General features: G+C 45.8%; 1 protein-coding gene across 1 annotated transcript in view; it reads right to left on the bottom strand.

The window, feature by feature from the left end:
* Positions 1 to 9,755: 9,755 nt before the first annotated feature.
* RFWD2 (ring finger and WD repeat domain 2, E3 ubiquitin protein ligase) overlaps positions 9,756 to 27,042 on the bottom strand; it is a 119,238-nt gene continuing 101,951 nt past the window's right edge. Inside the window, exons 18-19 of the mRNA XM_009892851.1 lie at positions 12,074 to 12,118; positions 9,756 to 10,095 (exon numbers count right to left, since the gene is read on the bottom strand). Of these exons, the coding sequence (XP_009891153.1) occupies positions 10,078 to 10,095; positions 12,074 to 12,118 (63 nt within the window). The 3' untranslated portion in view covers positions 9,756 to 10,077. The remainder of the gene's footprint in view (positions 10,096 to 12,073; positions 12,119 to 27,042) is intronic.

The raw sequence follows: 27,042 nt of genomic DNA, 5'->3' as shown, positions 1-27,042 counted from the left end.
GGATACTTGGAGCCCTGGGGTGGATGCTTGGGGCACCAGAGGGATGCTCAGGGCCCCAGAGGGCTGACAGCACCCTGAATCGCTTCCCCAAGCACTTGCAGCAAACACAGGGCTGCAGGTCCCTGGATAATAAGAGGGAGCCTACCATAAACCAGGAGCAATATTAAAAAGGTTTGACTGTAATCGTGAAAGCAATAAACTCAAATCTTTAAATCCATCTAACACCCTACAATCAAAGCCCCCAAATTATCTGCTATCATGCAATGGTTGAACGAAGGTGAGCACTGGCAGGGGCACGGAGAATTGTGCCAGAGTCACAAAACAGCACTGCAAAATAGATGTGAGTTTCACAGCCAGGCAGCCCAGATACTTTATTGGTCCATAGCACCAAGACCTTAATCTTCCTGGTGATGGGCAGGGAAAGTCTGTCCCCATCTTGCTGAAAAGAGCTCCCTTATTGTAGGGTTTTGTGTTTCTGAGGGAGAGGAGAAATACCTTGAGATGCCCCGGCAGTGGGAAACGCAGGCAAGCTCGGGTACGAGATGCACTGGCAGCTACAACTGGTGTTGCCCATGGGGGTGTCTCCGTCTTTGACCTTGCTGGCAAGAAGCAAATGGCCTCGCTGCAAAGCCAGCGGAAGTTTGTCTTTTTTGATGACAAAGCAGTTTGTCTAACCTTTCATATGTGAATAATAAATATTAATATTATTGTATGGCATCACCGTAAAGTCCAACTACTGCAGCTGGCGAGTGGCAGCTGACATGGCTGTATACGCAATGCTTGTGAGGAGAGGACAGCTTCAGAAAACAACCAATAAATCTGTGCCGAGAGATTAGTGGCAGCACATGAGAAACCAAATGGTTTTTTTCATTTCACATTTTAAGGAAGAACATAACTTTGCTGCTGAGGGCACGGAGATCTGTTGCTCGTAGTGAAAGACCCCAAGGATGGGACACCCCCTGGCTCGAAGTCTTGTTCATGTCCATCATTCTCCATCTCCATCCCCATCCCCTCTGTGAGCATCCCTGGGAGAGCCCCAGAAGACAGTTGCCCACGGGGCAGCTCCAAGTTTGGTTGCCGCTGCCGGGGGAAGCAGCTGCAAAGCCGTGCCCCATTGCAGATTTTCAGGGTGCTGCTGGCAGCAATTTCTCTGCTCCTCCCCAGCATCAGCTGTGTCTCAGTACATTCTGTGGCCCCTAGAGACAGTAAAGCACCTCGGATGGAGGTGGTGCTGCTATGGAAGAAGCCACACACTTCATTTCACCCTGATCTACAGGTGGATGAGCCGCTTTGCTGCTTACCTGTGCTGAGACCCATCCGCAAATACCTCTCCATCCCGTTTGGGATGGCCGGTGCCTGGACCCATGGGTCCATAGCGATAGCGGGGGAGAGGTGCCACCCCACAAGGGCTGCTCTGAGGGCTCCTCTTGGAGCACAGACCCCAATGGAAGGGTTTGCACCTGAGCCGGGCTGGCAGCACTATGGGGCTGCACATGACCCTGACGGTAGGGGGCTTTGCCATGGTGCTGTCACCCTGTAGCCTCAAAACACGCTGCAAACTTGGAAAGCGACTAGTGGCACCCACGCTTATCGGGACAGGGACGTCATCCTGCCCGGGGGGTGGGTTGCAGGCAGCAGCAGGGGATTTGGGCAAGCAGGGTGCGATGAGCAGGCAGGGACTGAGAGCTGGCATAGGGTTGAGCATCTCCTCTGCTGGCAAAACACAACCCAACCTTTTCGGTGTGCGGAGGTTCTTCCATGCAAGGCAAGCTGGAAATCTCCCCCTGCTCCCAGGGCCAACACAGGGGTGCCAAAAAGAGTGTTTATTTAAGCCCAGCTGCTCTCATCTTGGCAAAGCACGACAGTTCCCAGCTTTCCAAATCACGCTGGGTGCTTTGGGGCATTGCCTTCACTTTTTGTCTCCTCCTCTGTGCCCCGGCTCGCAGCAGAAGGTGCAGCAGCAAAGCCACCCTTAGCTGCTCAGAAATACCTGGGGCAGCCATCTCCCCTCCCCAGGTGGGTGGCACTGGTTTGGTTTTTCCTCTCTCTCTCCACCTGTCCGGGCTAAGTGATGCCGATGCTAACACTTCATCATCATTAAAGCATCGTCGCCGTGACAAGCCCTTGCTTTCTCATCTGTCAGCAGCACTGGGCACGCAGAAAGCATCTCCATTGCTGGAATAAATAGCCCTTAAAAGCGGAGGCAAGAGACAAACAACCAGTGGAGACTCGGAGCATCTGCGAGGTGGCTGGGGAGCCCTCATGGGAGAAGGCCCCAAATCCTCCTTTTTGGAAACCTTCCCCCAAATCCCCCACCTCCCCAGGCAGCCACACCGACCCCCCAGCCGGTGCACCGAAACCCATGGCTTTGCATCCCTGTAAGGAGAGGCTTTGCAGGCTCACAGACAGACCAATAGCTCTGTAAACAGCCACGGGGAAAACAGGCACCTGGGGGACGTCAGTCCAAGGACCGCGCTAAACGCAAGGATTTTAAACCCTGATTTTTATTGCAAACAAGCATAACGTGCTCTCAGCGTGATGGTTGGTACGGTGCAGCCAAGCAGGGAGGGTCTCCTTCCCTCTGTGCAGAAAAGGCCAAAAATCCTTCCAAATTGTTTCCTTATTCCCTCGGAAGGCTGGTGCCTCGGGGCGGGGGGAGACTTGTGCCTGGGTCAGACGGTGCTTGGGATGTCCCCTTGCTGGCCGAATGGTGCTCCCTCTCCTTCCTCCTCCCAGCCCCTTGGAGCAGAGGCAGCTTCATGGTGGGAACTGCAGCATCCCCCAGAAGTGTTGGGCCTCCTGGGGTTTTTTAAAATGCAAAATGCCCTTTAGCACCGCTGTTGCCATACACAAGGCTTTTAGATGTCACAGGAGTGTATTGAAGGAATTTAAACTCACATTCAAACTTAAAATATGATATTAAAATTAAACTCTGGCAGCTCTGGTGCCGTTCAGCAGCCCCATGGCTGCCCCACAGATGAGACAAAGGAACCCCATGTCTCTGCCTTGGGATAAGTCAGTGCCATCCCACCTTTGCCAGCAGGTTGGGCACATCCCAGGTGCTTCATGTGCCCTTCCAGCTTACCTGTGCAGAGCTGCTTTCCTGCGAGAACCACCACATACCCAGGGTTTGCACGGAGGCAAATTTGTGCCCATTTTACAGCTGGGTAAAACCGAGCCCAGAGGTAGCAAGGGCAAAGCAGGAATTACCGGGATGGCTCAGCCCTTTGACCACCCTGAACATCACCTTTGCCAACAGATGGGCTGGTCCTGCCAAGCTGGGGGTGCCGGGGGGAATTGTTCTGCAAGGAGCCAGAACAGGGGTACCGGCATTTCCGTCGCTTGGCTGCGTACACGTTGTTAGGAAAAAAAGATGATAAATAAAGATAAATGGAGGAGAGTGGAGCATGCCGGCAACCCTTCTCCATCATTCCTTTCTTCCCTAAGCAGATCAAATTATGACCTGAAATCACTGAATACATATTTTATTATGTGGATAATTTAAAGGATGAGGGTGAGACAGAGAATTCATAAGGTACAGTCATGTTAGAAGACAAAGAGTTCCCATTAATCTCCTATGTGAAAAAAATGAACAGGAGAAAAGGGGGGAGGGGGCAGGCACAGGTTGTAATCAGTGTCACCCTCTCCTCCTCCTCATTTTGGGTGAGCTGGGACTTACAGGAATGTCTTCTCCACTAACATCCAGACATAAGCTGCTCCTTAACAGCTCACAAAACAGATGCAGTGCTCCCAGCTCTTCCCAGTCCCGCCGCCCTTTGCCAGCAACATAAACCCATCATGTCGCATTTAAAGAGCTTGGAAATTAGCTCTCCTACTCCTTCTCTGCGCAGAGCTGGGGAACAGAAGAAAGGGTTAGGACGCAGCCATACCTTCCCCCCAGCCCTGGGTAGGGCCGCCCCGTGTCCCTCACCAAGACACGCAGCCCCCAGCCCGCCACTCGCCTTCGCCAGGGCTGTGCCTGGGGCAGCGCCATTGCGGTCTGCTGGGCTTTGGCCCATTTCACCCTGGCCCAGGCGCCCGTCTGGCGCCAGCTCGAGCGTGATGCTCTTATGACTTTGAGGGGTCAGCCCTGCTTTGCTTCCTCTCTACACCCCCCACCCCATTAAGTCACGGGTCGCACTGCGCTCTGCAGATCAATGCCCGCTTCAGGATGTTTTTCGGTCACCACGTGACCAGGAAAGAGCTGCTGTCTCTTAATAACTGTTTTAATAACAATAAAAAAATATTTAAAATAAATAACTCTATATAAAATAACTCTCTGTACTCTATGGTAGTGGAGCCCTGGCACTGGGCTAAGAGGGGGTGTGTGTGCGTCATCCCTGGAGACAGCACCCCAGCATGTGCCTCTGACCTGGGACACCAGCAATAGGACAGGAGCAGCTGGGCTGGTGGCTTCAGACCAGCTCCTGCTCAGCTCTAGGAGATAAAAGGAGTGTGTTTCCCTCTTAAACACATAAATGGTTTTATGGGGATTTTGACAAGTCAGATTAAGCACCGTAATCAAGACAAACTTGTTGTTTAAATTAAGGGCCCTGAGGACAAATCAGAGCTGCTGAGTGTTTTCCCTACTCAACCCCACACATCTCACGGGTGGAGGGTTGGGCAGTGGGATGGGGGTCACGCTTGCAGCATGAGTTGCTCATCCTCCGGTGGTCCCATCCTCATTGCTGGAGAAGGGGACAGATGGGATGGTCCAGTGCCTTCGCACCTCCACGGCTCGATCCATTGAAGCCCAACACCATGCTCGTGGCTCTCTGCAACACTACAGCATTGGCCCGTCCCCTCCGGGAGGCTCATGATGCTGGGGGGGTTATGACAAAGTAACCTTTGAATGAACGCATTTAATTTCTGAAATATAAGCTCCCAGGGCTGCTCTTCTTCCCAGCATGGTTCCCGGCATGGAGAAGGGCAATGGGAAGGCAGGCAGGCTGGAAGGGCTTGCTGGTTTGGGATTCGCGTTGAGCTCGCGCTGCTGGCTTGGTTTCAGCTGTCACATACTATTACTCATGCCTCCTAAGGATAGCCTTACTTTTTTTTTTTTTTTTTTTTCTCTGAAAGTCTCCAAATTATTTTCATTGGCTGCTTGAAAGGATTTTAAGAGACTAAGTGACAGCATGCTCCCCAACCCTTGGAGGGATGAAAGCATCGGAGGGATTTTGGGGGGTGTTAACAGGGTTAAAGATGCTCATGGAGCTCACACCCTTCTACTACTCATTCAAGTCTCCAGGTGAGAACCAGTCCTGTGGTCCCCACCACTACATTTTGGGAGTCAAACGAGAGCATCAAGGTTAACACATCTCCCTGAATGGACTGGGGAGACAGCAATACCTTTAAAAGAAGGCAAAACTGGGAGAGGAAAAAATTAACCTGCATCTCTCTGCCTTTGCTGGTGCACGGATCAGAGACTTTGGGCAAGCAGCTATCACAGACCAGATTGGTCTTCCTCCCCACTCCCCGATGAGCTGTTTTCCACCGCAGGCTGGAGCAGGCACATTGCACACATTTGCTATTCCAGGCAGATTAAAAGACGCTATGATGGGTGCATGCAGTCCTCCTTCACCTGAGGAGCCCTGTGAGATGCTGCTGTCCTGGAAGAGCTGAAATCATCTTCCCTCCTTGCACTGCAGATCAGCCAAGGAAGGCTCATACTTAAGTTTTCTTTCTCATAATTTATTTCTAAGAGATGTCAAAAAGCTCACTTTCCCCCCTCCCAAGAGTTTTTCCTGCTGCTCAATGTTATAGGACGAATTCTTGTCCTGCCCGTGCTGAGTAATGATGGCCAGCCATCAGCCAGAGCCAGATTTAAGGTGTGAAAGTTAAGCTGGAAAGATTTAAAACAGATTGTTGGCAAAATCTACTCAACTCAAATGGCTCGTTAACATATGGACCAGAAGAAGTCTTGTGTTAACCCAACCCAACATTCTAATTCCTTTATGAAGACATTAAAGACTAGAATACCCAAATGCTGCTTTGTTGTTGAACAGAGATAAGGACGAGAAGATCCCCAACTTCAGGAACCCATTTGCAGCTCACTCTGAAAGCAAAACTAAAACAAACTATGTGGGGACTGGGGCTACAGGTGCTCTCTGAAAGGCAGAAGATGTAGGCTCTGATCTTTATCTGATGAATCCTGCTACAGCTCACCGCTTCCCATGGTTTTAAGCCCACCTTCCCACTAGCCAAACCCCTTGGCTCCTCGACATTTAAAGCAGGTGACAGTCCCTAAGCTCCTACAGATGGTCCATAATAACCCTACACCCACGACCAAGCACAGCACATGTGCTCTGCACTGCTGAGAGAAAGGCAAACCCTCTTGGAGGGCAAGCGAGGAGAATCTTGTGAGGTTGGCCTCAAGAAAAAGAATCTTTGCCGGCAGTGGCAGGGACTGGCAGGAGGCAGGATGCAATTCTCTCTGCTGGACACCAGGGTTAGCACAGCTGCCTGCACACAAGATTTCTTTAAGGCAAATGCTGCAGTGAACGCTCTACTTTGCCCTCAGACTGCTGCACAGGTCCTTACTCGGTATTTCTGGCCTCTGAAAAGCAGTGAGAAAGGAAAGAGGACTTTTGAGCAAGGAAGGAGTTAGATTTGCCTTTCCAATTATCCACTGCTGTCATTATGACCTTCCATAGTTAAACAAAATTACCCTAAACAAACAAGGCTCCAGTGCTCCGGTGGAATGCTGGCATTAGCAGCCATCCACACTCACTGCTGAAGAGCCCTGACATATTGATATTAATTTAAATTTCCCCTTGACCGTCATTTTTGATTCCCTCCAGCACTGAACTTCTTTTTAGTACTGAGGCATGTTCCTCCTACTCTTCTATTAAATGCTTTAAAATTAATTAAAGAGGCTGTCTGGCCAGGCAGGGTTTTAAATTCCCTTTCTCAAAGAAAAATCTGACTCACCCAACACCTCTCGCAGGGACAAGAATGGTAGAGACAAAACCGTTCTGGGGCAGCTTCCAGCCAAGGGCTTTGTAACCCTGTTCTTTCAAATGAAGAAAATGAGAATAATGACTTTAAGTGCCCACCATCTGCAATTAATTTCTGCAAGGAGAGCAGTTAAGCCCTGGAACAAGCTTCCCAGAGGATCTTACGAATCTCCAATCCCTGCTCAGTTGAGCTGTGAACATCTCCAAGCCCTGGAGCAACCTCATCCAACTTTGAGGCAAGCCCTGCTCTGGGCAGAGGGTTGGACCACAGACCTCCGGAGGTCCCTCCCAAACTCAATCACTCCCCGACTCTAAGAAGGCTGAAAACCTGATAGGGACCATTTGTTGAGGAGGCGACTAATTAAAAAAAATATTGAACATTTGCTGTTAAAAAAAAAAAAGATTACAGTAAGTAATTATATGCGACTTAATATGTCAACTGCAAAGAGTTACCTGAAGGAAAGAAAATTAAGGGGATTAAAATAAGAAGCGTACCACTTGTGACAAAGAGACAAAGACAAAAAATGCCATCAACTTGTGTTTATGAGCTGCTGTGTTTCTAATTAGGGCCAGACACCAAATTTGCATTTTATCTTGATTGAAACAGAATGAAAACCAAAAAAATAAAGTCAGCCGATGTTAAACTGTTTTCCCTGTTTAATTCAAGGGGTAACCTTACAATGTTCCAAATAGCTGTTTTTTTCTTCTGTTTTTAAGATCTCAGCTTCATTGGAGTGATTTCAATTTAAAACACGGAGGACTTTCAAGTAGGGGGAGAGAAGGAATGAGGTCACCTGCCAAGCAACGGCTGCATGGCACAGAGCACGGGTACAACAACAGCTTGCAAAATAAATGAGTAGGCATCAATAAACAAGCCACAGGCTGAGAGAAACCCATGCCTCAAACCAGGGGAAGCGGCAAAAGCAGTGGCCATTACTGCTTGTACTGGCCCTGCCTTCAGAGATGGCTGGCTGAGAAGGATGCTCTGCAAGCCCAGCACAGTCACCCAGCACCAGATTCTCTCAAAAATGAAGCAAAATGGCAATCAAGCTAGTGCTCAGTGGGACATGTCAGCTGCCATCAGACAGAAGGAACCAATTTCCTTTCCTTCTGCCACAATCCTTCTGACTCGGGTGACTCACATGATGGAAACCTGCAGATAGCACCTAAGAGCAGGACGTGCCCTAGCACAGTCTCTTCTCTCATTGCTCTCACCCTCCACTAGCATGCCAGAAACCATGGAAGAAAACCAGCACACATCATCTGGGGGCCATCCACACCTCTCCTGGAGCTGAGCATCACGTTGCTCCCCACTGGACAAGACTCTCCAGAAGCCAACAGCAATTTCAGTGTGTCCCACACCCTTCTAAGCTGAGAGCCACAGCTGTTGGTTGAAGGAGCACGTAAGTCCCCTGTGGCCCCGCTGGAAACAGGCACCAAGGTTCAATCAGGACAGGATCTGCCCCGACTCTGCTGTAAGGCTTCATCCCTGCTCCTTTGTTCATACCCCCAAGAGCATCCTTGGTTTTGTTTTCTGTCCTGTGACCAAAGGATGTCAAAAGATCTCACAACCCTTGCGGGAAGGTCAGAATCAGGCTTTTAACACCCGGGAGACACAAGACACCTTTCACATCCCACCATTAGTTACAGCTCCTTGATGAGTGGCCCAAGACTGCAGCAGGACTTTGCTTTGGTGATAAAGAGAGTGAAGTCCCTGCAGCAATCTCAGCCTCAGAGGCGCAAGGGAGACTACAGGTACTGCAATGAACAAACGCAGAGAGATTCTGTTTGCAAACCAAAACGCTTCCTACAGGTATCACTGTATACATTGCACCTTTACCACTGGCAGCTATGAAAAGATGCTACGCCCACCAATTCCACTTTCAAGCTTAATGAGTTCTGGCAGCAATCCTGACAGCTCAGCATGACTGCTACTCATGAAGACCGTCTGCACCTTCTCGCTCCTACCGCTATCCTGCCAACAAAGCAACAACGACTCTTAGCATCATGGTTTATTCCCCCTCCGTATGTACAATTAAGTGTATGCATGACCATTAAAAATAAGGCTACTTATATCATGGCTCTGAAACACATTACAAACCAAATTCATCCCCTCTCTTATTACAACATTCAAAACGCTTGGCTTCCATGGTGTGCAGAGAGGGGCAAACACAACCAGACCACACGGGCGATTAAGTGGTGCAGGGCTTTGGTAACTGGATCTAGAAGCTTCCTCCTCTAGCTGAAATAGTCAAACAGACAGATCAGTGTGTGCAAGATTGTTATCCCACAACCTCTCGGTGAGGTCAGTCCAGGTCCCAGGCAACTGCAGGTCACCTCATCTCAGCACGTTGCTGGTGGCAGGCAGCAGAGAGGCCCAGGCTCGTGTGGAAAAGGACAACATGCTCCTCTCCTTTGGAGCTGCCCCTTTTGGGTTGAGGCAGGGACGTAAGGAGAGGAGGAAGGGGAAGCTGCCCTTCTCTTCTTGATGACCAGAGGACTTCAGTCTCCAGAGGTGTCAACCTGGGTGATATTTCTCAATATTTAACGCCTTAAAAAGAAATAATAAAAAAAAATAATCAAAGGAACGAGTGAACCATATTGTTATGGGATCTCAAAGCAGACTGCTTGCATGTCCAGGTAAGGCTTAGAGACTTTCTTTTTCCAATGGGAATGAAGGAACAGTCCAGTTGAAAGTAACCAGAGATATGCAACTGAGAACAGCCCTGTGTGGTCCTGTAATCTCCCTTCCCAAGTAAATCTGTTCCCATATGCAACAAGAGAGAATCTTCCAGCTTCAGCTTGTGGCTCAATAAATTTTATTATTCCTTTTTGTTTTTATTTAAAAGAATTTGTTTTCCTATCATAAAAATTAGACAACCATACCACCACCACCAGCAGCAGCAAAGTCTGTGGAGTTAATGTTGATGGCAGACAGTTCACTGGTGTTTCCAGTGTCTCAAAATGTCCTAGAAAGTCCATAAATGGAAAAAAACCCAAACATGATGGTTTTGGGGAGGAACATCAAGGTGGTTTCGGTTTCTTGTCCCGCTGAGGATCCCAGATGAATACTGTAGCATATCAGCAAGACCAAGTACCTCATGCCTTGAGAGAAAACCCTTCATACCAGCTCCAGTACCTGATTAGTAAGGAAGACGAGACATTTAGAATAGCAATTTATGACATTCATTATCTCCTACATCAGCATATAGATCACTAGGACAGGACTGACCTTTCTGTCTCCACCCCTTACCCTTTATTCACCAGCATGCAATAATATCACGCAAATGGGATAAGCACTTGGCAAGGATCCCGATTTTGATGTTTGCTTGCGCTAGGATAAATTATGGCATGAAGCAAAACCATCCACAGTTGTCTCGTTTCCATTCATCCCAATCAACCAGCTCTCAGAAATCTTGTAACGGAGATCAGAGATTTTGTCCTCTCAGCCCTCTGTGGGTAGGACACATTTCCCTTGTCCGTGCTAAGATGGTGCAGCAGCCTCTGAAGGCATGGTCTAGAGATGGCCAAAGAAAAGTAACTATGAAGGCTGTCACCTGCAGAGTGATTTGCACAGCCTGTATTAACCCAGGATGCTCTTACTGGAGAAAGCTCTAGAGCTTTAGCCCACGGGTGCTGGCTGGCATGGAATCTGCCCCCAGATTGAAAAGGGTTTGTGGAAACCCAGTCCTTTCCCAGACCATCCCACCTTCCCCCTGTGTGCTGCCAAAGGCAAATGGAAATACCAGAGCTCTGACAGCCCTGACTGTTTCCACGTTTCTCTATCTACCTCCTCCCTTTAACAAGCAAACTGCATGAGCAAAAGCTCTCCTCTCTAATCACTCTTCTCTTGCTGCTGGATTCACTTCAAGGTATCAAAAGCATCTGTGCATTTTGTCCATTTTACTAAGAAGGAAGTGACCAAAGTAATGAGCAACCGGTTCTGCAGCCTGCTAAATAAATTGCCTACGAACGAGAGGCTACAGCATCACACGCTGCAAGAGTGGGAGTAACCAGGCCACTCATGGCCTAGAAAGGAGGAAAAAAAAAATATCTTGACATGCAGTCAAACACAGACCACTGCAGTCTCCCCTCACTCTTGCTTTTTTTTATGATTTTTCTGGTCTGGCTCCAGAGAGCTGCGATCATCACAGGGATGCAAGGAGAAATCAGGATGAGGACCTCAGCTTCATGAGAGTGATGATCCAGTGTGTAACTCTGCTAACAGCAAGTAAACCCTTTTATCAGCAGCTACAGAAAGCTGCCAGGGCTCTGGGCTACAAGCTTGCAGTGTTGACCACCAAGCCTCAAATGCACAGTGGAGGTCAATGCTGCTGTGTATAATTTGGGATGGCATCAGACCTGGGGTACTCTGGAGGATCAGTACCAGCCTGAGTTTGGGTACTGGTTTTGCTTGGCTATCTGATAGACATGTAAAGAAGGCCAAAGTCTTTTCCGTATTACTTGACATTTCATGTACAGAAATACATTGAACAGACACTCTGGAAGGCTTTTATTTCAAGTGTTGAAAACCTGGCAAAACGCTGGCTTCTCAGTGCACAAGAAAGGCTGTTGCTTTCACAAAACCCTGTGCTGGCAGCTGCTGTCTGTTCCAGCCAGTCTAGGCACCAGGAGTAAGCAAAGCGAGGGAGCATCCCTGCTCATTTCAAACATTGCTCCAGCTGGCTGCACATCAGGAGCTCAGCTTTCAGCTCTGCTGCACCCCATGTTGGCAGCAGCAGCAGGAGGACGGGCTCCGGTTAAAGCTGGTGAGTTAATGCGCAGCCTCCGCTGCCACAAGAACCAGCACGAGCCCGAGTAGATGCTTGTACCAGACTCTCTGTGCTACTGGGATCCTGCGGAGTGGTGGAGGGAAAGAAGGTGCTGAATGGCTGCCAGCAGCTTTTCTACACCTTGCTTTAACTCTGTTTCATTGCTGGTGCGCTCTCTGCTCCCTCCGACATGTGCCAGAGGCAAATACATCATTTAAATTACAAAGTTCTACAGTTGGGATGACCTCTTCTAATGGTTTCTCCTGGCTGTACGGTTTCTCTGACCTTGCTCTTTACTAAGAACAGATTCAAACATTTAAAGAGGAGATGCATGAAATAACTTACCTTAATTGTACCCTGACTGTTAGCAGCAATCAACACGTTGGACTCCTAGGAAAAAAAAAAAAGAGGCACTATCAATCTGCCATTGTTTCGTGGGTTTTTTTTTCTTTTTTGGAAGAAGCAGCAGAGAAGCAGCAGTTGTTTTTATCTTAAACATTAGAAGTGTATCTAATTTCAAAGGGACTTCACTCTTCCCATTTCCAAAACGCTTCCGAGGCTAAAAGTCTTTACAGAAGTTATATTACCTTGAAGAATTAGAAAGCAATAATCCTTAGTGCTTGTACAGCGCCCTGAATCTCCAAAGCAATTTACAAACATGAGTTAATCCTTACAGTATCTCTGTGAAGTGGGCAAATAATAATAATCATTTTCATCTTTTGGCAGCATATGGACAAAGGTCTCCAGCACCCTAACTAAACCGACTAATCACCATGACAAAACCTCTCCAGCTTGAGGCCACACAACCTCTCCCACAGCCGAGAGGTTTCAGACAAGTAAAACAAAGAGGAGAAGAGATTAGAGAGCACTAGGAGATACACCCAGTTTGGAAGGGAAGATGAACAGAGAGGATTCCAGCCCTGCTTTATTCAGAAAGGCAGCATCTATTTACCTCCTGCCAATTGATGGCGTTGCCTTTGGATACACCCTGGTTGTCTGCAAATTAATGGTCTGCTGCATCAGTCAGGCAACCCCCAGGCAAAAACTGGGTGCCAGCCACAGACAGGAGATGGCCTCTACCCTTCAAACTGCATTCCTGATGCGAGCAGCAAGTGCAGACACACCCTCCCAAACCAAAATCATTCAGACAGAGGAAAATCCAAAGGAACAATACCGTGTGAATAAACCTGAAGCACGTAAGTGCTGAGGGCGCTGGCAACAGCCCTGGAGATGCCAAGGTTGAACCGCTTCTCCCAGACTGGTGTCCTGCATCTGTCCTTGCACCAGCAGTTGTAGTGTATGCTGCCAAACTGCCCGCTGCGAACTGTTTTCTCTGGAGACAGCTGATACCTTTTCTCAGACACATTTTTCAATTTTTTCTCTCTGCTGCTATCCATCCCCAGACAAACTTGCTGTAATTATCCCATCACTTAACACATGCATTTTTAATAAACTCAGTGACTAGAATACACCCTGCTCCAAAGGGAGCAGAAAGCCAGCTCGACCCAGCCCCAACAGGGTTGCACGCTGCCTCACCATGAGGTTCAGGACTTTGCACAGCCACCAGCTTCAAAGCAAAGGGAGAAAAATCCTTTTCAATGCAAAACCCCACTTATCAGGTAAGAGTAGCCTTGTGGTGAATCACTGCGCTAATTGTTATAGATAAGACTTGTTCACCCTGGTACAATCATTAGGGGATTAGTTAAGGCTCCTGATATCATCTCACCAATGGTCCTCCAAGTCAAAGCTCCTGAAAAGAAAGTATATCCTCAAAGGAAGCATATAGTCCAATTTCCATTAATTTGATGGCTAAAAGAATCTAATCCTGTGAACTGCCCAGCTTCTGGTTAACAGCATTAGAATCAAAACCCACCGGGAGGAATACAGATAGAAATGTGATCTGGGGACTAACACAGAGACGAGGATGCCCGACAGGATTTTAGAGGCAAGGGGGAAACACCGGCAGCTATCTAGCGTGCAGTGCAAGAAACTTGAACTCCTGAGTACACATGATCCAGGGTTTGAATGATTCCTGTTTGCACTGTGAGTGATTGGTAATTCATCCTGTTGCTGCAGTCTGCTGGGGTACCACTGTAAATGAACTCTGGTTCAATGAACAGTTTTACCTGCTAAATAAAATAAAAACGCCAGAGGGTAATATACTCTCACTCCCTTGTTCTTCAGAAGCCACTGTTTTTTTTCAGCAGGGTCTGAGCTAATCACTGCTCTGCTGCTTTCATCCACAACCACGAGACGCAAACGGGAGCAGACAGCAGCAAAATTAGCACCAAATCTGTCATCGAACAAACAGTGACTTGCTTGTTAAGGCACTCTAGCACTGCTTCCCCAGGAACACAGCTAAATAACTTGTTTTCGATCGTCTAAAAAAAACAATTCTCGTCCTTTCGTGTTGCCTGTAAAACAGCCAATATATTCAACATGTTAAACACCTAAGCAAGTCATGAAGTTGCTTAGATCTTTAAGTTTGTAGCTCGCAACAGCTGTGTGGATGTTGAACCAATCCTTTTTCCAGGACATGCATGAATGGAGTCACCACGTGCTCAAAGACAACCACTATGACCACTTAACTGGCTGAATACCCATTTCCCCTACTGCACCACTACAAGCAGGGTGTCACCATCCATTGTGGTTGCATGTTTTATTTTACCATAATCACTATGCAGGGCAAGGAGGCTGAAAGGCTGGAATAGGTTGCCCAGGGAAGTTGTGGATGCCCCATCCCTGAAAGTGTTCAAGGCCAGGTTGGATGGGGCTTTGAGTAACCTGTTCTAGTGGGAGGTGTCCCTGCCCATGGCAGGGGGGGTGGAACTAGGAGATCTTTAAGGTCCCTTCCAACCTAAATCATTCTTTGATTCTACGCCTCCCAAATTTGTCTGCAGGAGCCAGAAACTCCCAAAGCAGAGGCAGGGGCTATGTTGGAGATCCACCCTGACTGAATAGTCCTGCTCTGAAGAAATCAGTTATTGAAATGACTCTTCTACACATACACCTCCTTCTATAGGTGGTTAGCACCTGTAGCCATTCCTGACAGGAGAGGCAGAAGGTGCCAGCTGCCTTTGCTAAACAAAATTGAAGAAAAAAAAAAAAACTAACAAACACAACAAAAATCAAGAGATGAGGGTTTACTGCCTGGCAAGCAACAGCATTTTGTTCCATGCGGCTGCTGATCTCAAGTATTACTGCACCCCGGTGGAAAGCCACCGACTGTGTAACCTGATGAAATGTGGCAACCTCTCGTCTGCACATCAAGGCAGATAAGGAGCGATTGGTGGATACGTGGTGCGGTGCACTCAGGTCCCCTGCTATGAGATAACGTGGCATCTCAACGAGCCAGGAACAGCCATAAAATTGACGGGAGACAGCTTAAGAGTTTTGGTCCTGTTAAGTCAACAGAAAAGAGCAAGGCTCTGGGGATGTGAAAAGTATGCATCTTTTTGTCTCTCAGCATTACATATGAATTTAGAAAGATTAATTGACAAACCTAGGTGCACCTCAGGACTCAGTCGAGACTAACAGAGTGTCCAGGTCCAGGACACATCTAAGATGCTCCAGGGCTGAAGTCTTATGCTAAGACTTATGAACAGCCTTCCACACATGCCAACTTTTTCCTCGACTGCAGAGACAGTATTAGGCGAAGTCTGAAGGACAGTTCCTTGACATTGGGACGGTCTTAACTCCACCACAAATCTTTGTTATTGCCTACAGACTGGACGCATATCCACACAGAGGTAGGCATTATGCAAAATGAAGTTGTAAATCAGTCCTGAGAGCACAGACAGACCAGACAGAAGCACCTCAGTCCTGATCCTGACACATCTCCTGGACACGGCACTGGAAGAACACGACTGATCCACCCACAGGAACTTAAGAGCATTTGCCCTTGGGATTTGAAGGGACTTTCATTGATTGTGCCAAATGAAAAAATTTCTGCAGCACATTCTTGATGGCAAACAAAAACAAAATCAAATTTAGGACCTTCCTGAGTAGATGAGCTACCTGCTACATTTATCATTTGAAGGAATTATTCACCCGGTGACAGCTGGGTTTTGAAGCGCACTGATTTCCTTCCCTCCTAGATGAGCCCTGTATTTGGATGGCCCTGGGGAAGCAATTTGTACAGTCAAGGAAGGGAGGAGAAGGAAAGTCTGGCTGACTGCTGGTATTCATGCAAGAGCAGTTGGCATTAAGAGAATCAGAAATGCTCTGGATGTTTCACAAAGCTTGAGGAAACTCAGCTGAACAACAGAAAATTGTCAGAGCTGCTTCAGTGCAGTAGGGAGTAAAAAGACAGCTGAGGTTGTAGCTCTTCCACTTTTTCCCTTACTTCTCTGTGCAAGAAGACATTGGGTGGCGCAAATCAAAGTCACTCCAAATGGACAACTGTTAAAACCACTGATGCGTCTCCTTGGAGGGACACACAGATATTCATGCGGACTCAACTCTATGGGGCAAGCAAAGGCTCCAGACAGACCCTCTAGCTAAGCTGTAAACACATCCTTCCAGTAACTGCAAGGCTCATCTCTCTCATCCCTCTTCATTAATAAAGAGCCACTGTGGACACCCACCTGCAGCCACAGTACTCCAGGAGTTAAGCAGCCCCCTCTCGCCAGCAGGCTCGTGCAAAATCACAGCTGAGTATTTCACTGTTTTCCTTTCCTGCCAAAAAATAGAGAGCCCATCCCAAAGGGGCTCAAAATAGGCAAGATCACTCACATTTTTTTTTTTATTTTCCTTTAATATAATAATTCGTGAGACCATTCCTCCTCCATTACCCCACATATATCAATCCTTAAAGTCAAATTCAGAAGTTCGCACCATCTGGTGCAAGTTTCCCTGAAGGAAAAGCTGGAACATGGCCTACACAAGAGGAGGAGCCTGGATGCTGACTTTTAAATATCTTGGCCCCCCTGTTGAGAGTGAAAGTGCGAATCAGAACATTTATGTGTGAACATAACCTATACTTTTATAGTTTGTAAACGCAGCAGTTTTACAAAAGCTAGCCTTACCAGGAACAGAGTCAGAGTACTTGAAGGCTGGGAATTGCAATGGGTAGCTAACAACCATGGCTTTGACCATGTAAGCCAACACATTAAAAGCTGTAGCAGCGCTCCTCCGTGCTATTAGCCCAACAAGACTAACCCTGAAATAAACTTACCCAACCGTATTTCCTGCATGGCCTGTGCTGAGGAAGGAAGAAAGTCTGGCTAAAGGAGAAATGGTACAATGTGGACTTATTTCTGACTTTTATGGTCTCCTCTACCTTCTACTGGTACCAGCAATAACACAACGGGCTGAAGAAGTTGTTCATTAGGAAGATTAAGATGCAAGATGTTCCTTTTCAAATTGTATGTGCACGTGTTCACCTGATGGACTGGAAATCGTATCTGGAACTTTCATGGTATTATAAATAATTGCAGGCCATGAAGTTTGTGCCTCTTATCTCCCCTTTTCTGCATAAATAAAGCATATTCGCCTCAAACTTCCAGCACAGCCATCATTGAGGTAAGCGTGAATTTTCTGGATTTTCAGCTAGGTTTGTTCTATGGTTTCACAGTTGGGATTCTTAAAGATCTTATTTTAAATTAACTTCTCACCTTCCCACCCCAGCAGACATTTTTGCTAACGAAGGACTGGTTCGTCAGCAATTCTCTTTCAAGCAGACAGACTCACTGCCAACAAACCCTGAACACTCAGGGAAGGAACTGGAGCCTAATTAAGCAAAGTCATTGACACAATGGGAAAATATACTGGGTGAGAAAGCTTGCACGCAAGTAGCTATTGTCTCATGTTATTTATAGTCAGAATAAAAGTATATAGTTGAACTAAATCTAGTGCTGTTTGCACAAAAAGCCCTCTAAGAGTAAAGCTACTCAGTCCTTACTGAAGATGCTAGCTATTATCAGGTGCTGGCTTTTAGGACTGAGCTGCAGACCATCTGCACTGAAACTTTTCCCACTGACATCACGCACGAAGCCTTTTCATACATCAAGATGTGTGAAAGCGGTTCCCCAATAGACCACCACTGCTTGACTGCTCTTCATCTTGTAATTAGCAGATTCTAATGGCTTTTCACTCTGATTCCCCTGAGATCCGGTTATTTTTTTGTTGTATGACTCAAGTCAGCTTTTGTTTTTGAAAGAAAATTACAAATTCTAACCTAGGAAACATGATGAACCTCCAGTGTACAAAAATCAAGAGATTTTTAAAAGCTAAACTGCTAGATTAGTTTTATTCCCAGCAGGATAATGTGTTGCACATGGAATTTCATTTTCTTTTTTCTGTTGTTGTGACACAATTGTCATTGATGAAGGGGTACATGGTGGGATGGTTAAAGTGGTGCAAACCCCACCCTGTGTGCCAGAATTTCCTTTATATGACATCACACTCATCTAACATTAGCCCCTTCTGAACAATTTTAAGGAATATTATCTATACTGTGAAGATCAGGTCCAAGCAGAAATTAATTACTCTTTAAACTGAGCACTTAAAGAACGAGATCTTACAAAAGATGTTGTACCAAGACATTTCAGGAGCAGCAACACCCAACTCTTTAGGTTTTAAATCTGGAACAGAACACGCATGCCTCAACTGTGTCTTTTAATCCTTAGAAACTGTATTTTTATCTCATTCTGAAGGTAATTCCTTTGTACACACAGAGATAAAGCCTCCTTAGGCTTATCTGCCCCCTCCCTCCCAGCAACAACTCAATATATCTGAAAAAGGTCTTCTCTGTGCTTCCTTCTAGATCCAACAGCAAATACACAATTTGGGGGGGGGGTGTGTGTTAAATTTATAAATGCCACAATTACACCCGCACAGCATGAAGATATTTTCTTAACACGTTAACCCAGAGATTTACAGATGATGGCACTCTTTTGGGTAGCTTTCTATAGAAAGACTTGCCTACAATCATATGCACACATGTATAGTTTCTTCTCACGTAGGAATTCATGGACACACTGTAAAGGGCAAAAAAGCTTTCAAACAAATTAGTGTTTTCATCATCCTACATCACGCAGAGTTTGCAGCTTCTGCTCAAGATGAAGTGTGTCTCGCTAGGCAACGTGTGCAGGTAGAAATTCAACATCTCCTTGAATCCCTCCCCTCATTTTTCTGCAATTCCAGACTTTAACCTCTGTACCAGAGATGCTTTTATCAAGTTTTCTGACACTTCCACATCTGGTATTTTCTAACTGTGATTCTCAATACATGAATATATCCCTCTTTCCTACTCTCTGAAGAAGCAGTCTTCTCATTTTTCAATTTTACATTTAATGCATTTTTCTACTCCTATTCAGACCAAACTCAGCACAAAAAGATGCTGTAAAACTGGAAGCTTATTTGCTATCGTATATACCCAGGTCTCTGTATTCACAGCACATGGGTGCCCAGAGAAAAGCAATCCAAGCCTTGCTCCAATGTACACATTCAAATAAGCAGTAAGATATCTCTCAGGCAAGTGAGAAATCACTTTTTCTTGGCATGACCTTTCTTTTCAGCATGTAGCTCTCAAGAAAACAAGATCAACAAGGCAACTGAAGACCAGGCTAGAAGAAAACAGAAGCATGCACGTGTATGGTGCTGCACACAGGCACCAAGTTGCTTGTTTCTACACCGTCTTCTGAATTCAAGATGGAAACAGGGGCTGGTGAGACTGATGGGAAGAGGGCAAAGAAAGCTCCGCACAGGCACGAGGGCCAGCCAGCAAAGCCCATCCCAGGAATTGTTGATATATTACAGGCGACCGCCTCAGTAATGTAGTTGTTCTGAAACAAAACTGGATTTGATGAGCGCCTAATTTATTTAGAATTCAAGATGAGAATAACTCATCAGATACTTATTATTCTGCCTCTACTGCAAAGTGAAGTACACAGCTCTAACAGCTGTTGCACATTCCCCATCAGGCAAAGGAGAGAGACATATATTAAAACCAAATTATGTTGGCATTAACCTGCCTCCCCCAAACGGCAAGTCTTCTCCTCCTCTCTATGTGGGAATATTGAGCTCCACTGCCCATCTATTTGTGACAAGGTCTCTAAAACTACTTGTTCCTATGGTCGTATATCCTGGGATTTCAGATGCTCCCCATAAACAATACGCTCAAGGCCTTGAACAAAGCAGCAGCAGTATATAAATATAGCTTGAAATAAGCCTACAAGAGACGTATACATAAACATGCAACACATTAGCATCAATATTGCAAAACCACAGGAAGTGGCTAAGCATTAGTTTAGTGAAAACAGCTTTTAGCATCTATTCTCTTAATACTTAAAGTTCCCAAATATTCATTTGGCAATTCTACATAACGCAATACTGTACATTGCTTGACAACTGCACAGTCCAAGACCTGCATTCCTACAATCAATACATTTTTTCCTTTCTCTTCTACTGTTTGTTGCAGTCAATCAGTACATCATGCTGGATGCGATGAATTTAACCTTTCCCTAGCCAAGGTCACGTTGCCCTGCCCAGGAGTGCTGTATGTGGCAAACCCAAGCCCTGAGATGCTATCATTACTATAACTGTCACTGTTGCTTACGCCTCCCTTCCGAACCCTCATCAGAAACAAAATGTGGATCTGAAGAAATGGCCACCAATCTGCATAAAAGTATTCAGAAGTGTGCCATAAATCTGGTAGGTTTAGATTTTGATTTTGTGCAGACCAACGGCAAACCGTCATGGATCAGAGCCGTAAACAGAAATCAGTAGAATGTGAAAACCCTTTTCAGTCCAAGCTACCCTGAATTACACAGACAAGCAGTCCACAGCACAGCCTACCATGAGGGTGACACAGCCCAGTCCTGGAGCACAGCAAGCCCCACCGCTCCCAGCTGCTGCACTGGGAAGGAATGGATGCTGGTGGGAAACTCCTGAGAGATGCTAAAAGATATCCTTTCCCACACCTCCCAGCTCCTCAGTCCTCTTTAATTTACAACACGCTCCTTGTCCTACTGTGAAGGGCAAACTCCAATTTGTTTAAGCCCTGCTTCATGTTTAGTTTGTTCTCTTATGCCTCTCTTTCACACTCATGATGTGTTTCTCCCGTCCGTTTTACCTTCTCTGTTCTTCCTTCTCTTTTTTTTGTTTTTTTAAAGTCAGTGCTTTCTCTTCTATCTCAACTGTATCCAACACTCAGTTGCTTAGTTCCCTCTTTCAAATCTTCTTCACACTTGAATCAGCAATTCCCTAGTTTGTGCAAGAATACTTTCATCTTTCCCAGACCATCTGTCCCATATCCTTTGGGACTTTTGTATTTGTGAGTTCGTTGTCCCTTGCATGGCATCTTTCATCAAAACCCTACTTTCAGCATTCCATCCTTGAGTTTCAACTGCTTCTTCTAAAGCACCGTGTGCATCTTCCCGTCTCCTCCCTCCCCTTGTGAATCCACCTTTGAAAATCCTGCTTACAGAACAGTTTCCTTTTCTTTGCAACTCTTTTGCCTCCAACATGCTAGCACCCACACCAACGTGCACCTTTTTCCTTGGGTTCAGAAAGGGAACAGATGATAGTTAACCTTCCTGTCTGGTCCCAGCAGTGAATCAACCAACTGCATCTGCTCCCATGGACCTTCTTCTCTTCTTAGCTCTGTATTTCTAGATCCCTGAACTCATCACTGCACTAGGATGACATATCTGTTTCTCTGGTCCCTGCACGGGCTGTCAAATATGGCTCATTTCCACACCTACCTCAGAAATATTTGCCTAGATAAAAACCAGAGGATAGAAGAATATAAGGAGGCAGAAGCGTTACAGTTAGAGACCGAAACACCATGTTAATTTGTGGGAACAAACCACTGCTGGGCCAGGAGCTTTCAACAGAAGGTGATCCAGCAGCCTTGCAGACACAAACATATTCCAGATATCCTTTCTTTCAAGATTTTCCTGATACACAAGAGCTAATACGACGTCAGCTGCCATGCTGAACTGGAGCACACTCCTCCAAAGGCTGACAAATGACTTCAAGTTGGGCCAAGAGGGATCACAGATAGGTGACATCTCCCGTGCTCTATCAAGCTCAGTGCACCGTTGATGTTGCCAGTGACTTCCCTGGGCCAGGCACTGGAGTTCGGATTCTGTTATTAAATCAGTCCCCACATAGAAATACCACAGAATAAGCTGTTAGCTGGTCCAGCTCCTGCTTCCCTTACTCTCCCAGTGCCATTAGTTTCAGTCTCTAAATAGCAGAATGATACAGGCTTAAAATTGACCCAACCACCTTGACGTTAATATTTTAAATTATTAAGTCTTAGTTCTCTAATGCCAATATATCATTTATATGTGCACATTTAATTAACAATCCAATCAGTAAAAACAACTTAGCATTTGCACAGCACATTTTATCAGAGGAACCAAAGACACATTACAACATTAATTAAGTGTAACAAATGCCCTGGTGAGGTAGCTAAGTATTATCCTACTTTGACATGTGGGGAAACCGAGGCAACACACTCAGTGGATTTGTCCACGGTTAATCCAGATGTTCACAATGAGGCGCTGAAGAGAAAAAGCAGGGAGAAATACCACTGAGATTTAACTCTCCTAATAAGCATTCCTTTTCTGAATTGCAGTATTTACTTATTAGCTGATGAGAAATCCGTTCCAGCTCCGTTCCTCTCCCAAACAGACTAGGGGCACAAACCACTGCTATCAAGCATGCTAAAAATCAACCCTAACCTGCAACAGCCTGCCAGGTAAGGCTGAATGCACTGGGTCCAACATGATACCCAGCCAAGAATTTTATGAACACTTCATGACCCTTCCCACCCCACAGTTCACACCTATGCACACATCTAAGCTCATGGGTTGACTTACCTAGCATTCACAGGTCCTAGACCTACATCAGTGTGTGGTATCTCCCAAGTGCTCCCACAACTCATCAAGCCCTTGGGGAGTTTCACATCAGGCTCCCATGGGAGAAGGGAAAGAAATTCCTGAATGACACTGACTCTGCTCACAACACACTGAAGAGTTATGAATCTTGCAAAATATCAGGTGTACCAATATCCTTACTCTTCTACAAACCCATAGTTTAACCAGTCTTTCAGGCCACGCAAAGCCCATCCTGCCATCTCCTCCTCCCTTCACACACCCAGGAGATGAACCTCACTGTGGTCCTGGACAACAGTGGCACCCACACAACCATGGCAGCTCTATTTGAGGACAGGCTCCTCTGTGCCCTCAACCTACAGTTCTAGATCCAGCAGTCTTGTTTGCTTCACCCATTTGGCACAGAAAAACACTAGTTCCTGGGCCTGAGGCTACAGCTGACAGCAAAACTGATTTGCCCAAAGTATCAGGGATGGTTTTTTTGATAGTGCCTGCCAGCCATCTAGAATTCAAGTCCAACAGCCCATGCTGGGGCAAGTCCAGCCTTGTTTTTTCCAAAAATCATGAATTCTACTCAGATGATGCCTACTGTCAGTCCCTTTAACCCAAGTGTGTGCCTCTCAGCAAAGCTGAATGGATTTTCAGTTCTCACTGAAACCAAGAGGAGCTTGTCTCCTCAACATCTTTGCAACTCTATCTCTATGACTAAGGCACCCGAGTATCGATACGAAGTCTGTCTTGTGATGGTAGGATGCAGAGCCTTCCTTCTTCAAGAGGAGTGATGCACTAAGTGTTGCTTACATGAGAGTAATCACAAAGTCACCGGTTCCTGCATGGCTCCCAGTCTGAGACAGGCTGTGCAGAAGATTAAATAATACAAAATTCACCTAATTAAGGCAAGAGAGAGACAGGCTTGACTAATATTAAGGTATTAAAGCCACCACAGGCTTAAGACAGGGCAGATAAAGCCCCAAACTATCCTCTGGAAAAAGAGGTCTTGCAGCCACGTGACTGGTTGGAACACGTGCTAGCTAGTATTAGTGGCAAAAGGTGGACCCCCCCTCCCCCAAACCCCTCACATAACACCGTCCCCTCAAAGCAAAAGTGGAAGAACAATTAACACATTACAACTGCAGATAGTGGCAATCAATAATGGAGAATGGGTTAATCATAGGAGATGTCAGGAATGATGAAGGGACCTAAGCTGAGCTGGGCTGGCTGGGTCAGCAACAGGGGAACACTTTGGCAGTAACCCATGAAATGGCTGATGGAATGAGGAAATCAATTTATTTAAAACTGATAATGGATTCATACTCTGCTACTGTTCATTTTATATGGTTTGGCTGTAAACTCTTTGGGGCAGGAAGCTGTCACTCGCTGTCTGTTTGGACACACCTAGTAAATTGGGATCTCCTGCCAATTCTAGCTTCTTTGCACTGGCCTAATGAAAATCACCTTCACCTTTAAGACTGGCCTGACAAAAAGATGCAAAAAAAGTGGTCACGTTAAAGCAACCTGAATTCTGACATTTAATATGTATGCTTTAACAGTAATAACATCCCTTGAACGTACCCACCCATTTTTAAGTGGGATCCCACCACCACCAAACCAAACACTGATACTGCAGTATCCCAAACTGACCAACTTTGAAAGTTCTGGACGTATGTTAAAATCCTGAACGTTTTGTTAATGGGTCTTGGAATAAAGTTGCAGGGGGACTTGAGTGCTCAGTATTTGCGAAACACATTAACTATTCTGAATGTTTTGCTCATGCCAGCTGGAAAAGAAGGATTCACTGCATCTGCAAGCCTTTTAATTGTGTTACTGGATGGGCCAGAAGTCTGGCAGCCATGGAAAGCAAAGCCTTCATTTCTCTTTACGCCAGGAAGAGTATATTTAATAGCAACAGGAACAGAGTCATGGGTCTAAGTGTCGGTGCCGAGGATGCTGTCTGCGGGGGGGAAAATGAAAGTATACATAAGATGCTGCATCTCCAGCTGAGGCTGCAGGCAGGGGGGGTAGGAGACTACACATCTGTGTGGCAAGCAGAGCTGTAGCAAGGGAACTGCAAGCAAGGCACAGCAGAAGAGCAAAAATATTTAATCCCTGGAGGCTGCTTCCACCCAAAGGGCCACAGATGCTTGGTGGTAAGAACAGAAGAGGGAAGGGTACCTGCCTGCAAGGTGGCCCGGCTTGTAGCTGCATAAGCGACTACAGGGGGAGGAAAAAAAAGTATTATATTTTCTATGCAACACATATATGTGTGCCACAGAAGTGAAATCACAAGGACCTGGTGAGATAAAAGAAAGGGACAAATTGTTTCTTGCTGAGAGAAAGCAAGGCACAAACATTAACATCAGCATACATATAAATTTCATAAAATTATATCTATACTAATGCTATTTATAACATACACCTATTTGGGAAAGAGGACTTGTATTTAAGGAATGGAAGTTTAATTAAGGTGAAACAAAAGTTTCCATTAATCTTGTAAGAATTCACAGCCTGCTTCTCTCCTTCAACATCCAATTCAGCTAATGTTATAACAGGATCAAGTGCAGGACTACGTACCTGAAACCTCCCGCAACGCAGACAAAGCCAGGCAAGCTGTACCAAACCATGTGGCCTTCTCCAGTCTTGCGAAATAGGAAGCTTTCTCTCTCCAAAATACTGTTTCAAAAATGCCCTGAGTGCAGTGGGCAAATATTTTCACTAGCCAGGGTTTGCAGGAAAATTATGAAGGAGAAGAGATGTTCATGAACTCGAAAGTGGCAATGAAAAATGGCTACAGCCTACACCTGCAGGCAGCAGGTTCTGATGATATCCGAAACTGCGTTTAATGCCACAAGCACAAGTTTACTCTGGAGTAGTAACTAGGTAAAATTCCAGTTAGACTTAAATCTTCTCCCTGCGGATATTCAAGCCATAGGATTGTGTTAAAAAAGTTTACTGTCTTCTGTTCCTGTGGTACAGGGTAAGCGCATGTAAGGATGGGGCAGCAGAGCCTGTCCCCCAGCCAGCAGAACTGTCTCCTTTGCTCTTACAGCTGAGAACAGGGTTAGAGCTAGCCTGGTTCATGGTCAATGTGGTCTCCATAAATCCTTATCGATATGGCAATATATAAAAGGGAACTGAACTGGACTTTGAGCTGGGTCATGTCTGTAAGGCTATCAGGAAGAGAGCGATCTTTCGTTTGGAAACAAAGAGACGGTGGAATCCCTGACGTTGAAGCCCACAAGCCATTTTTGCAGGTCAGCTTTCAAAGTAAGGCCACACTGCAAAATATCAGCTTTGATTACGAAATCGTATGGCTGGTATTGAAAAAGACAGTACAGTAAATTGAATTTTAATAAAGTCTGACTGTACATAAAAGGTGAAGAACTTCATTAAACAAAACCATGCAGAGTACAGATGATACATACTGTTGTTGCTTCTCTAATATCCTACTACTGATGCAGTCACCATTGTATTTATCTGGGAGGAGACAGGAGTGGGAAGAGAAGACAGCTATGCCTTAGGTATAAAGAATGATAAGAGTACAGCTTTATAGCTTTAGTACAATAAATGCAAAGCATGACATCTTCCCTACTTTGTTCTGCTGAATGAACTATTCAAAAGATAATAATGAACTTCACATCATCTGAAGGACTCAATTGTGCTCTGCTGCTTGCTTCCCTGATCCCATCCATCTAAAACACTCCCAAATCCAGAAGGACAAGCGAAACCAGCAACAAAAATGCACCTGAGAAATCAGAAATCACCAGGTCATTCAGCTGTTGAAAAGCATTTTAGATTTAAAAACAAAGGATCTAAAAAACAAAAACCACCCCACCAAGGACTGATGTTAGAGTTGAAAGAAAAACATAGGATGTCTTTAGACAAGTTCACTGATTTGAGGGGGTTTGGAGGGGAAAGGGGGGAAATTCAAATTCTTACAACTAGAAAGAAATTCCTTATTCTTCCCTTCACCTTATACTTTTCCTCTCCTTGGCTTGCTCATTCACCTCCCTGCAACTTACCCTCCCCTCAGGAATACCAGGAGGTAGCCCCTGAATTCTAATTGCATTTGCTATTCTACTAAAACCCATGGATTTAAATGGGCAAAATTAGCAGGACTGGACTATCAGGCATTCTCCACAATACTAGATGAGAAATTACCTGAAGCTCTAGATAGGCTTTCTTTTGTTTATGGCCTTTAAATAATTCAGAGAGAGTTGTCAAGCTGAATCTGCAAAGCTCCCTTGACTTTGGACTTATCCTATTAGGCTGCCTGCCTATTGTTTATACAGACAAAAGGGAAAATGTTACAGGATCCTATGTCTGCATGGGAGGGGAGTCAAAGACTAGAAGAACAAGGGCAGAAGTCATAAAAAACAAATTGGAAAGCAAAAGTATGCAATAGGTGAAATACAGATGTACCAGCAAAGCAGCAAGAGCAAATAGCCACTTTGGTTCTGCTATAAATAA

Source organism: Charadrius vociferus, unplaced genomic scaffold, assembly GCF_000708025.1.
Source record: "Charadrius vociferus isolate BGI_N301 unplaced genomic scaffold, ASM70802v2 scaffold39, whole genome shotgun sequence".
Classification (NCBI taxonomy): Eukaryota; Metazoa; Chordata; class Aves; order Charadriiformes; family Charadriidae; genus Charadrius; species Charadrius vociferus.
This window is presented reverse-complemented; position numbering and strand designations above follow the sequence as displayed.